Below are 13,844 nucleotides of genomic sequence, written 5' to 3' on the forward strand. Positions count from 1 at the left end.
GTGAAATGTGACTCTTATGGTGGGACGGATCGAAATAACAAAATGTGACTCTTATTATAGAACAGAAGGTGTATAATAATTTATTAGTTAAAATACACAAGATTAATAGTAACAAATTTTTTTCCTGTAAATATACCTTTTATGCAAGTACAATCCATAGGAATGTCAGAGTAACCCACAATTCGTGTGTTGGGGTGAATAGTCCGCTAAGGGCCAGGGTCGCAAATTTCTACCACAATCAGCAGTGGTTTGCCAATAATCCATGTAGGCTTGATCTGAGGGCTGTTCTAGTGTGTTGAACCTATGTGCAATTACTAATTAAATACTTATTGAAGATTTTTATAATATAAATGACTCTAAAAACTAATATTCCATTTTTTATTTCTAATATACATGTAAGTTAAATTTTAATAATAAAATAATGAAAATTAAATTAGATTATTTAAAATTAACTCTAAAAATTACTATATTATTTAAATTTTTAGAATATTCTTTAAATTTTCTTGAATATGTTTATGTTTATACTTATTTATATAAGTCGTAAATTAGTATTTAATCATTCATATATCTCAAAATTATGTAAATTTACATCATATAAATACAATAAACCTTTATCATTATGTATTAAATTAGACACCTGTAAAAATTATTGATAGCAACCCGATTAGCTCGATGGATTAGCTTGAAACCTGAACATTTACAATTAGGGATGAATGTTTATAACCCTATAAAAATACAACTCAATTAGCTAGATCGGATGGTTGGCCCAATTAATTGTGACATCCCTAAGTACCGATATATATTTGTGGGACGTTAACTAAAACTAAGATTTACTCCCTTTGATTCTCACTAGAAGTTCCATTTTGTCATTTTCGTTCCGTCCATGTTAGAAGTCATATTTCACTTTTAGTACTATTTTTGACAAGTGGACTTTATATTCCATTTATCCACTCCACTCACATTTTATTGTGAAATCAATATATAAACGTATGTATATTCCACTAATTTTTTTTATCACTTTCATTTATGAAATCAAATCATTTCTTAAAATCGGTATCAATCACACTTTTAATTGTTACCTAAATCAATTTAACAAATTTTAAAAAATGAAAGATACAATAAATAACACAGAGTAAGAAAATAGGGAGAATTTATAATTGCGTGGGAATTGTATATATTTATTTTGCCTGTAATTTGTATTGAAAGCATTCACTAAGTGTGCACCGTTGCGAGTGGCTCGTTCTGGAGGACTGGCATCTTACTGTCGAGACAACGCGGCCCACCGTATGGCGCGCTCCCACTCGATTTTCAGACCATTCTTTATTTTGTTTTTTAAAATAATCTGAAAATTTTAAACAAAATCGAAAAAAATACAAAAAAAAAATCAGCTGGCAGTATTAAGGATCCAGGTGGCAGCTGAGTGAGCACAGTAGATTGTGCGTCAAAGTCATTGACTTTGGCGGTGGTTGATCACTTGTAAGGCGCCGCAAACCTCGGGGCGGTGGCGTGCCCTTTCTATTATCTCTCTCTCCTCTTCCGTCAAACCCAGTCTTGACGATAAATACAATCTCTGACGCACAACCTTACGCAACCTTACCTCTCCTCTTTGCTTTTCCATTTAAACATGTTTTTCTCCCTATTCCCACGCCCATTCCTACAAATGTTAAATCAATTTTCATCTCTACCTGTTTTTGATTCGCACGCCACAATTCTTTTCATTCTACGTAAATAATTTCAACCATTTATATATACACACCTTCTCCATTTGCTTGTGGAAGAATTTTCAATCATTTCACATTTCTCCACATACATACCCTTAATTAGAGAGAGAGAGAGACTTTGATCAACTCTTCATTTTTTCTTATTATGGAAAAGGGATGGGGTCTCGACCTTGAGAATTCCGATCGAGTTGGATTCTTCGGTGGAAAATCGTGTAGTAGCCGGATCAGCCCGATGTTTCCAGTGGACTCGAGCGGTAGAGGAGAGGTTTTAGGTGCAGTGGATTTCTTCTCCGAGAAGAAAGAGATCAGAGATTTGGACGTAAATGTGAGTCTAATACTAGTATACTATGCTATGTATGAAATTCCATTTTTCTTAATTTTAATTTTTTTTATTTTTGGTATAGATTGGTTTGACTCCTAGAGACCGATCCACCGTGGATGCCGATGATCGCCGATCCAAAATTGAGGTGATCATTGCTTGAGATATAGTCTTAATTAACTACTATTACAAAAATTCTCATGATTTATACATATATAGCTGGGACATATTCAGGTTGAAATCGAGAGAATGAAAGCTGAAAATCAGAGATTGAAAGGGATGGTTACTCACATCAGCAATGATTGCACCAATCTGCAGATGCACCTCCACACCTTGATGCAACACCAACAAAATGCTACACAGCACCACCAGGTAATACATATATTTAAATAAAATTGTATATAATCGGAGATTTAGTGAAACAAGACTAGTTTTTTTTTTAGATTGTTGAGAGAAAATCCGAAGACAAGGGAGTAGCATTGGTTCCGAGACAATTCTTGGAGTTGAATAAGGAAATGAATGATGAACAATCGGGGTCATCTTCCGAAGAGAGAACGCTATCGGGGAATAAAAGGGTCGAGCGCGACGGATCGGAAGGCTCGGCCCCCAACAAGTCACCTAAGCCGGCTGATCCGCTGCCAGACGCCACTATGCGCAAAGCCCGTGTCTCCGTCCGAGCTCGATCCGAGGCGCCCATGGTACTATTGATCACTTCCGTTAATTACTAAAATAACATTTAGAGATTTAATTGCTGGTAAATTAAAAAACGTTCAATTTCATTTCTTTGGTAAAATTAGAAAGTTTAGTAATCGGTCAAACGACTTTAAGTTAAAATTATTTAATTACGTAGTTTTATTTTATATAATAACTCAGGTATCGCAATTTATGTAGATTTCGGATGGATGCCAATGGAGAAAATATGGGCAAAAGATGGCGAAAGGCAATCCGTGTCCACGAGCTTATTATCGTTGCACGATGGCTGTCGGTTGTCCCGTTCGAAAACAAGTATGTCTAACTACATTAATTAGTGTCAAATTTCTTCATGTACACTTAATTTTCTGAAAACGATCTCGGTTTATTTTTCATACTTGATAATAAGAATATTTATCTATATTATTAAAATTTCTTATATTATTAATATGAATCCAAATATCCAATATACTCTCTCCGTCCCATGTTAATCGCACTTTTCATTTTAAATCGTAAATTTGAGATAGATTTTTAGGGTAGTTAAATTAGTATTTTAAGTGTAATGAATGATTACTTAATAACAAAACATTTTATTAACTCTACTATATTAATTAAATATCCAAATTATTTCTTAAAATTAAAATAGAAATAGTGTAAGTAGTTTTGAACGAGCTAAAATAGAAAAGTATGGACAGAGGTAGTATTATCTACTATGAATGTTAATATTCAAAAGTAAATTACAGGTCCAAAGATGTGCGGAGGATCGAACAATCTTGATCACGACCTACGAGGGAAACCACAGCCACCCTCTCCCGCCCGCGGCCATGTCAATGGCCTCGACCACATCCGCGGCCGCGAGCATGCTACTCTCGGGATCTATGCCGAGCGCCGATGGCGGCCTAATAAATCCTGGCTTCCTAACACGAACGATGCTCCCATGCTCTCCAAACATGGCCGCAATCTCCGCCTCCGCTCCTTTCCCCACCATCACACTCGACCTAACCGAACAACGGCCCGGCCCGAACTTCCAGCTGCCCTTCGCTCCGCCTACGCCGCCACCGTTTCATCAGGTTTTCGGTCAAGTAATCCAAAATCAGTCCCAATTTTCGGGCCTTCAAATGTCTCCGGACAAGAATGAGCCGTCTTACGCCGACAGGCTTAGCGCGGCCACGGCTGCTATCACGTCCGATCCAACATTCACAGCGGCCCTAGCCGCGGCCATCTCGTCCATCCTCGGCGGAGCTCAGCCCAATAGCGATGGTGCCGCTAATTATTCCGATGTAAATACTAATGACAAGAATACACAGTGATCAAACATTTATTGAGCCACTTTTTTTCATCAAAAGAAAAATAACTACTAGTACCACATTTCTATCTATGTCTAGTTTTTAATTCTCATTTTTGTGGAATTAGCATGTTGATATTGTTATGTAATACTGTGGGAAAAGTTTTGGGACAAATTTTACATTCTTTAATTGGCATCATTGTGTTACAATGATTTTATTAATTTTTTTGGGAGAAGGAGATTGGTGAAAATTGATCTCAAATCCATGTTAAAAGATAGAAGTTCACACTAATGTATTAGTTGCCGAGTGTGTGAGGGAAAGAATAAAATTAATCAATGATTTTTCATCAATCAACTTCATTTAACTATTTCCTTTTTTGTCGATATATCAAATGTTGAATAATGGACAGAAAAGACAAAAGATATATGGACAATTGGAGATTTGTACTAGTAAAAAATGATATAGACCAATTGAGAAAGAATCAAAGGTTTGAATTTGAGAGGTCAACAACTTCGGCCATTGATTATTTGACACGTTAACGTTGAGAAAAAATTGGAGCTTGAGATTGAGACGTCAACTATAATATCCAAATCTAGAATTGTTACTGTCTTTACTATCTTTCAGTTTTTTCTTTTAATTAAATTAAAATTGCAAGCTCAAGTTGTGTGTCTGTCATTTGATATATGAAAGCGAGATTTTATGCTAAGGACTCTCTCAATTCCATAAAAGATGTCACACTTTCTTTTTTAGTTTATTCCACAAAAGATGTCACGTTTCCTTTTTTGGAAAAAGTTTTCTCACATGAATATAAAAATTATATTTTCTCTCTTCATTTAACACACAAAACAAAACCTCCTAAAATGACATGCCGTCCCACAAGTGTTACATCTTTTGTGAGACGGTGGGAGTATGATAAGATTTCTTTTAAACCGGTCTTCACAACAAGTTTTTACAGTTCATCAATATTCCGCTTATAAGTTAATCTTATTATTGTTACTTATGAAAAAATTGAAACTTTGCATGTGGCAAAATAGAAACCAAATTTTCTAGTTCGATTGTTTTTTTTGGCACTTTCATTGTATCTTCCTTTCTATCGAATGGAAATTTCATTTTAGTGAGATTTCATTGAGACCTTGACTCATATGTATACTTCTAGAGGTATTTTTGCTCACTTGGCGATTGAGCGAGGTTTTTTTTTTTGCGAAGGTAATCAAGCACCATTAGTTTTTTTTAAGGAAATGCAAAATTCATAAATGCATTTTTTTTTGGAAAAAATTAAAAAAATTAAATAAAAAATGAGTTCATTATTTGTGTGATAAAAATTACTCCTACTAATTAATATAGAATAAATTACATACTACTAATATTCTGCAAATATTAAGGAACATATATTGAAATTTTAAATTAAATATCTGCATATTTAAAAAATTTATTAAATATTCCATATTATTGTGTAATTATTTCGAATCAATCTCGGAATTATGTAAAAATTCATCATAAAATTTCCATATTATTTCTTTATTGATATAGAATAATGTTGTGAACAAAAAAAATAATTTATAATTCAATTCATTTAATTTTAAAATTAATAAGAATAATGTATATAAAATTATATTTATCTTTATTCACAAAGATAAAAAAATGTAGAGTTGGGATATGTCTCATATTAATAGTATTAAAAAGTAGAGAGTGAGATGCGTTGTTGACTTCCCTGCCATAAATGTCGTCACTAAAATGAATGTATAAGATTACAAGATTTAATTAAAGAAAATTGAACGTGTGACATTGTTGGCCGCACCGCCACCGTACCTCTATCCCCCGTACAAATATATCAACTTTTGGTTGACTTGAACTAATGATTTAACACATGATGCCATGTGATTTTATATTTTTATTTTACATTTTCGTGCATTTGTTATTTATGAATCCATTCATATGTAAAATTAGTTATTAAATTAAGGAATAGTATTAAAAGTTAACGAAAGGCATTTGAATCATGAAATTAAAGGTTTTATTCAGTTAATAGCCATTATTGGAATATGATCCAACATGAGCCTACGTACATCATCGATATATGATTTTATTCAGGTCGTTTTCTTTAAATGCATTGTTATAGCTGAGATTATATTAATATTCTTAAAATGTCACACGAATTATAATTACCAAAATTTACCAAAACCATGACTATAGTGTATAATCTCATATTTTTCTAATTTTCAGATATTAATGGTCTCATCGAATGGAATATATACAACCATGGAAATAAAAATGGGTTAACTGGTTATGTAGGATAAATCAATAAATAATTCGAAAACTAAATAAAGCGAAGGGATAAATATGTTCATAAATTAATTTTGAAGAGTCTAGCATGCAGAATAGTCTTCCAAGAAATAGATTATTTGTAGTTAGCATATTTTCATGGATAGGGTGGAAAAACAGTGGGAGAAATGAATTTTGTTTTCATTTTTAATAAATAAGTATATATAGTCATCAAGGATAATGATTTCTTATATATGAGAGTTAATGGCCTTTATATAACGAGCTTTATACGGAAATTGTATTTATTAACAAAGGTTACTAATTATTTTGTGGAGTACTTATCATCGTTAATTACTATCTGACACTTTCGTTATAAACGAAAATAATTTTTAATATAATGACACATTTTTCGTTTGATTTTTAATTTCTAACTATGGACAATTTAGAAATAGTTTTAGCTATAAATTTCACAAATCATTCGACTAGTCTTAAGTTGACTTGCAAGATACTACTAACCTTAATTTTCTTATCATCGAGAGACACTATAATTTAATACTGCTCCACTAAACAAGCCAAATATGATAAGGATATATGATTGTTTATCATGCTGAGTTGCTGACTGAAATAATATTTTAATAATGTTTCTTTGTAATGACTCGAATTCAATCATTTGTTTAAATATATTTAATTTTGAATATATTTGGATTTATGACTTGTATAATTTGTGGGTTTATTGTTCAAGTTTAGTCTAAGTCGTACACTTAGTTAGAAATTAGAAGTTCAACGTTTCATTGCAAATCGTTGGACCTTTTATTCCAGAGAATTTTAGTTTAAATATTTGGATGCATTGTTGAACTGTTATACAAATTAATATATCTGACTATTTGTAATATAAAATTAAATAGGAATGAAGCTCGATGATAAAAAGAAATATTGAAATTTGAATAAATTAATCAAATTAAATTATTTTGTTTATTTTTAAAAAATAATTTATTTCAACTCAAATTTCATTTTCTTGAAATTCAAATGATAAGGATCTAGTGGCTTGGCTTGGCTGTTCAAAAATAAAATAAAATCAGAGTAAGAGCTATGTTATAATTACTAGTATTACTCCCGTGCTATGCACGGACTAAAATATTTTTTAAGAATATTGATTTAGGTTATAAATTAATTAATAAAATTAGAAACAATATCATTATATGAAATATGTATATAATAAATATAGATCAATAATAAATACTATGAAACAATTAATAACAAACTATAATATTTCAATGTTAAATTATAGGAGAAAATATCATAAAAGAATTGAAAAAACAGGAATCACCCATAAATTTTGAAAAACATACTTATACACTACACGAAAAAAACCTAAAGAATGTATAATTTACCACTTCTCCTAATGAGATTTAAGATATTATTTATCAAAAGCTATAATTTAAAATAGCACTCGTCAGACACTTCCTATTCGAGTTTCATTTAATTGCAATATAATGACCCTATACACTAAAAACCTAAACCTTGAAACATATATTCTAAAACCTTAACTTTAAAATATACTCATAATGACCAATAAATGAGCCAAATATTAATAAAATTCTCCCTCCCTCCCATGCCCATATTAAGAAAGTGCTTTAGAATAGGGCTATGTGAACGATAAAACAAAAAAAGTCTTACTTGCATTCGTCAAATGGTATTATTTATTGGAGCCGAAGTAGTACTCCTACTATTATATTCACCAAATGGTATTATTTACCAAACACCAAATGGTATTATTTATTGGAGCCGAAGTAGTACTCCTACTATGTTTGTAATTTCAATAGGTGTAACTCCAAAACCTTTTCACGTCTCTTCATTTAGAGTCTATTCACTTCCTCCAACAAATTAAAAGATCTAAAAAACTTTTTATGTATCAACTTTATAAAATAATTATTCTTACAAAAATCAGTTTTATGTAAACTACTTATAATATATCTAATTTAAAATGACATCCCTTTTATATATATATATAGACCTTCACAATGAAAATGGAGTAATTTTTCAATTTCACGAATAGTATCACATTCTTACTACCCCATATCATATGTCACTGTAATAATCTATTTTTTTCCCGAACAATCTAAATAAATACTCCTTATTAATTCAATTGCAAATATGAATACATTACCCAATTGTTTTTCATTGGTCCACGCAACATCGAATCACCTTATTAATTCAAATTTACAGGAATCAAGTAATATCCACATTATAATAAATATTTATCCAAAAAAATTTAACATACAACAAAATAAGGAGTAACAAATTTGATTAAAAATTAGCAACTAATCCAACATATTATATTATTTAGCAATAAATCTAAAATTAAACGAAAATATACATCTAGAATGGATATTTATTTAAAAAAATAAAATTATTGTAAATCAACTTTACATTATCACATAGATATAAAAAGTGAATTTAGTATTATACTTAATATTTAATTATTTATGAGAAGTTGTTGTTGAATTTATTATTTTATTTGAATGTCATTCTAACATTAAAAATTATATTTTTATAAATACCCCCAAAATTTATTGGTAATTCCATAAATACCCCCAAAACTCCCCTTTTATATATGGATAGATTATGTATAAAGTGATTATACTTTTTAATATAAAATATATATATTGTTTATATATGATTATTTCCCAACTTATTTGATTTTATTTATTAATAATTTAAAATGAGAGACAATAAAATAAAAGCGGGAATGGTGGAGTGGAGTCTGGGCTGGACCTATATTTTATGATAAACAACGCTTTGTGTGTAAGCCCATCAAATTAAGTCATAGGCTAAGGGGGCTGTAGGCCTAACCCAATTAACTTTATATTTTTATTTTAGGTGTTAGTTAAAAGTCTTAGCTTTAAATTTGATGTCTATAAAACAAATAAATATAATAATTATAAGAAAAAAAATTAATGGCTATATGCACCGATAAATTCATATATTTGTAAAGTAGCCTGAAAAATCGCACTCTACATTTGAAAAACTATGCGTTATTGCTCAATCTTATAGAAACGTCGTTGATGAAATTTGAATTTTAGATTTTAGATTTTTTTTCTTATTGAATACTCACTAGCTCAATTTACATTCTATCATTACCAAACGACATAATAATATTTATATTCTTATTATCATTAGTAGTATTAAATTTTTTGTTGAAAAATATACTCCTATTTCTTTAGTCTATAAAAAATATACCAATTCGTGAATAGCACTGATTTTAATACGTAATTAATAAAGTAAGAAAAATAGGGGAAATGTGATAGAAGTAATGTTAGTGGATTGTGGGGTATACATTATTAGTTGTTTGAAAATTTTCTTTTAAGAATTGGTCTAAATTCACTAAAACGTAAAATTAGTTTATTTTTTTGGATTGAATACTTAATTGTAATATTATTATCTTTGTAGCTGTAATCAACATATATGACTCAGTTATTTCTGTAAAGTCTGCTTTATTTTACTCTATACATAAAATAGTATGAAGACATAGATTGGGTCGCACTCAACTACAAAAACGCCCATAGGAAAAATAAAGAAAAGAAAAACTTGTTCAATGTAAATACACTGTATGGATTCACAACAATAATCATTAGATACATCATCAAAGATATAAATGGAATAAAATCCAAAATCAATAAACGAGATAAGACACAATCAATCCTCAAAAAGAAAAAAGAGGAAAAAAAGCAAATAAAAAAGCAACAAAACAAACCTTAAACACACAAAGCACGAACCTCTTAAAACAAGCAAATCAAAGCGTCGCGTAAACAACCTCCCAAGCTTTGCTGACACGTCAAAATTCAGTTACACTAAATAAATAATCCTCTCCGACGTCGTTTCCCACCATATCCTCTTTTCATCCGTTGGATCAAATATCAACGGATGAGATCTGCCGCCACATCGTAATCCCATGGGCCGCGACGTAACTCGCCACCCCGCGTTAATAAGTAGCATCTCGTGTAAGGCACAACCTATAATAATAATTGTAGTAATACATTTACTATTATTAATTCTTTGGATTTCTTATTACATCTCTTCGGATGTGATCATAAATAAAATTTACTTTTTTCACAATTTCGGATCTCTAACAAAAGTTGATGTCATAAAGTTGGTTTATTTTCTTCTATATATACGCTTAGTTTCGTGCAAACTCTGTAACTCATCAAACTTCAATGCCATAATTTGGGTGAGTATATTTTGTAACATATCACTCTAAATTATTGTACTCATGAATTCGTGTTTAATGGGAATAATGTTCAAGAATTGTTGATTTTGATAAATTACTTTTTAATATTCCTATCATGGTATGTAATGTTGCATTGATGTAGGACATGTTATTTATAGTCTCTAGCGGTGGCTGTTTTATTTCAAGTTAAGCGAAACTAGAAACATTATCAATGATATAATTTCATTTCAAGTAATAAGTTGAGATTATATTGAATGTTGATGCAGTCTGAATTTGGCATTTGCTTAAATTATTCTTGATAAAAAAATTTGATTTTATAGGCAAAAATGGGAACAAAGATTGAAGCTTTTGCACTGAGCCTTTTGGTGGCAAGTCTAGTGTTGCTTTGTCCTGCAGTTTCTGCATCAGATGATGGGCTGATGAGAATAGGATTGAAGAAGGTGAAGTTTGATCCATCAAATAGGGAAGCTGCTCTCCTCGACTCGAAGGAGAGCCTCAGAGCCAAGGCCGGGGATGGAGGGGATGCCGTTGTGGCACTCAAGAACTACATGGATGCTCAGGTACTATCAAAAGAGTGTTTAAAATTGCTATAAGCAATTAAATGATTTAATCTGTTAGAAAAAAAAAAATAATTCATGGATATTCGATTTCAGTACTTTGGTGAGATTGCCATCGGCACCCCACCGCAGAAATTCATGGTCATTTTCGACACGGGAAGCTCCAACCTGTGGGTGCCATCTTCGAAATGCTACTTTTCTGTAAGTATATATTCGTGTTGGTGTGCGATTCGTGTTGTTTTCGTGTTCGTGTTTGTGATTGAGAAGTGGTGGTTTTTTGGGTGCAGCCTGCTTGTTTTCTCCATGCCAAATACAAGTCTAGGCAATCTAGTACCTACAAAAAGAATGGTTAGTTCTCATTCCCTTGTTTTGTAATAATGATTGAAAATTGAAATATTCTAAATAAATTATGATTTTGAGGATAAAAAAAAGTTTTGAATTTTTTGGTTGATGGGGCTGCAGCTCCCCCTACATAGGATATGTACTTATGTGAAAAGGCCTGAGTCTTTGGCATCATTTGATTTCAGGGAAATCTGCTGCGATTCAATATGGAACAGGATCAATCTCTGGATTCTACAGTGAAGATGTTGTTACAATTGGCAATTTAGTTGTGAAGAATCAGGTTTTGTTTCCATTTTTATTTTTAGATTATTGTTTTTCTTATAAATCAAAGGCCACAACATAACTTGTGCAATTTGGAATTTGAGCAGGAGTTTATTGAGGCAACAAGTGAACCTGGTGTGACATTTGTGGCTGCCAAGTTTGATGGCATATTAGGACTTGGATTCCAAGAGATCTCAGTCGGGAACTCGACCCCCCCATGGTCTGAGCCCGGCACCCCATTAGTACTATTTTTTTCGTCTTTTGGTTACTCAAATCTCCAATCTAATTGTTGTATGCAGGTACAATATGATTGCACAAGGCCTTGTTAAGGAGCCTGTGTTCTCATTCTGGCTGAATAGGAATGTGAATGATCAAAACGGCGGTGAGCTTGTTTTTGGTGGCTTTGATACCAAACATTTCAAGGGCGAACATTCGTATGTTCCGGTCTCAAGGAAAGGCTACTGGCAGGTTGTTCATTAGAGCATATATATGTATAGCTGATCTTGAAAATTACATAAAAAATTGAGGATTGTTTTGGTGATTTCTGAAATTGTGTATGGATATTTTGCAGTTTGACATGGGTGATGTTCTCATTGGTGGTAAACAGAGTGGTATGTCACACCTTACTTTCAAACTTTTTTGTTTTGCTTTGATAAAAAATGTGAGATCCATGTTGTATGCATTTTGTAGGCTATTGCGCCCAAGGATGTTCCGCGATTGCAGATTCCGGGACTTCTCTTTTAGCCGGTCCAACGGTATATTTTTCTATGCTTCTTTTTTAGTTTGGCTAAGCTTATTTTTGAGTTTATGTTAATGGATGCTGTCTTTGGTTGTAGACTGTGATAGCAATGATCAACCATGCCATTGGAGTATCTGGAGTGGTAAATCAAGGATGCAAGTCTTTGGTTCAAAAATATGGCTCATCAATCATGGATCTTCTCTTGAAAGAGGTAACTTTTCTCTTAATATTAATTCTCTACATTTGATTCCAATTTTGGGTGTTGTAGTCATTGAACCATGATTTGGTCTGTCAACAGTTGCAACCAGAGAATATATGTGGCCAACTCGGGGTGTGCGAAGCCCATGGAGCAAGGTTAGTGCTCGTCTTCATGGCTCGGGTGATGGCTTAGATAGATAAAAGTATTAAGTGAACACATCTTCAATATGCAGCAGCGAGGGCATCGAGAGCGTTGTGGGAGATGAGGAGGGCAAATCAGCGGGCCTGATCAATGCTCTGTGCCCGGTTTGCAAAATGGCCGCGGTTTGGATGAAAAGCCAACTCGGGCTTAACAAAACCCGAGACGTTGTATTGAAGTATGCTAACGAGGTAGAATTTTTTCACTTGACTAAGATATGGTATAATGTTTAATTTCATTTTATTTATTTATTTTGTAATATTTGGGTATAATGTTGCAAAGGTTTGTGAGAAGATGCCTAATCCACTGGGACAATCAATTGTTGACTGTGGAAGTATTGCTTCTATGCCTATTATTTCCTTCACAATTGGTGGCAAAACTTTTGATCTCTCATCAAAAGAGGTGCACATTTTCTTACTTCACACATTCAATTATTTAGCCTGGAGCATTAGTTCTTCTTTGTATCTTGATCAATGACACTTGTTGGTTTTGTCATGTGTTACATCAGTACATACTTAAGGTGGAAGGACAAGGACAAGCACAATGCATTAGTGGTTTCACCGGCATCGATGTTCCTCCTCCACGTGGACCACTCTGGTAATTCTAGTACTATACGATAAAATTTGTGTGAGATCGTTATTTTATGTTGTGTGATGAATCAAGTTGGATTCAAAACTTGATTCAATTTGGATCTTGATATTGACCCGTCTTATAAAATTTTAACTTTACAAAACTTGCGCTTAACTCGAATGTGATGTTGCAGGATCCTCGGAGATATGTTTATGGGTCGCTATCATACCGTGTTCGACCATGGGAAACTGAGAGTTGGGTTTGCTGAAGCTGTTTAGAGAAAAATTTCATATTTACAAAAATAATGTGATCAGTAATTACATGTGATATTTGTTTTGAGTGTACTCACTGTTCAAGATTTGGATCTTTATTTCAATGAAACAATCTTTCTTGGCAAAAATTAATGTTCTGTTTTCCTACTTTTGCGTTCATTGTTCAAATTTAAATTAATTTTAAGCTTTGCAAAATTAATTTC

The 13,844-nt window shown here is 32.2% G+C and overlaps 2 protein-coding genes across 5 annotated transcripts; both read left to right on the forward strand.

Moving 5' to 3' along the window:
* The first annotated feature begins 1,586 nt into the window (after positions 1-1,586).
* On the forward strand, positions 1,587-4,225 carry LOC125211812 (WRKY transcription factor 6-like). 2 transcript variants are annotated; one of them, XM_048111749.2, is made up of 6 exons: positions 1,587-2,046; positions 2,126-2,188; positions 2,275-2,412; positions 2,484-2,738; positions 2,932-3,045; positions 3,474-4,225. In XM_048111749.2, the coding sequence occupies exons 1-6, from the start codon at positions 1,867-1,869 to the stop codon at positions 4,038-4,040; spliced, it is 1,317 nt and encodes a 438-aa protein (XP_047967706.1). In that variant the 5' UTR covers positions 1,587-1,866; the 3' UTR covers positions 4,041-4,225. The 2 variants fall into 2 exon arrangements, with proteins under 2 accessions (XP_047967706.1, XP_047967705.1); XM_048111748.2 differs by having other exon boundaries at positions 1,588-2,046; positions 2,260-2,412.
* Positions 4,226-10,382: 6,157 nt separating this feature from the next.
* LOC125210599 (aspartic proteinase A1-like) lies at positions 10,383-13,788 on the forward strand. 3 transcript variants are annotated; one of them, XM_048110136.2, is made up of 15 exons: positions 10,383-10,503; positions 10,824-11,063; positions 11,157-11,261; positions 11,348-11,408; positions 11,588-11,682; positions 11,771-11,883; positions 11,963-12,131; positions 12,235-12,274; positions 12,354-12,418; positions 12,500-12,613; positions 12,701-12,756; positions 12,834-12,990; positions 13,082-13,201; positions 13,308-13,396; positions 13,563-13,788. In XM_048110136.2, exons 2-15 carry the CDS (start codon positions 10,830-10,832, stop codon positions 13,645-13,647), a joined length of 1,503 nt encoding a protein of 500 aa, XP_047966093.1. In that variant the 5' UTR covers positions 10,383-10,503; positions 10,824-10,829; the 3' UTR covers positions 13,648-13,788. The 3 variants fall into 3 exon arrangements, with proteins under 3 accessions (XP_047966093.1, XP_047966095.1, XP_047966094.1); XM_048110138.2 differs by having other exon boundaries at positions 12,837-12,990; XM_048110137.2 differs by lacking the exon at positions 10,383-10,503 and adding an exon at positions 10,714-10,734.
* Positions 13,789-13,844: the final 56 nt, after the last annotated feature.

Source organism: Salvia hispanica, chromosome 3, assembly GCF_029641045.1.
Source record: "Salvia hispanica isolate PSC_SH4W2 chromosome 3, Shi_PSC_v1, whole genome shotgun sequence".
Taxonomy (NCBI): domain Eukaryota; kingdom Viridiplantae; phylum Streptophyta; class Magnoliopsida; order Lamiales; family Lamiaceae; genus Salvia; species Salvia hispanica.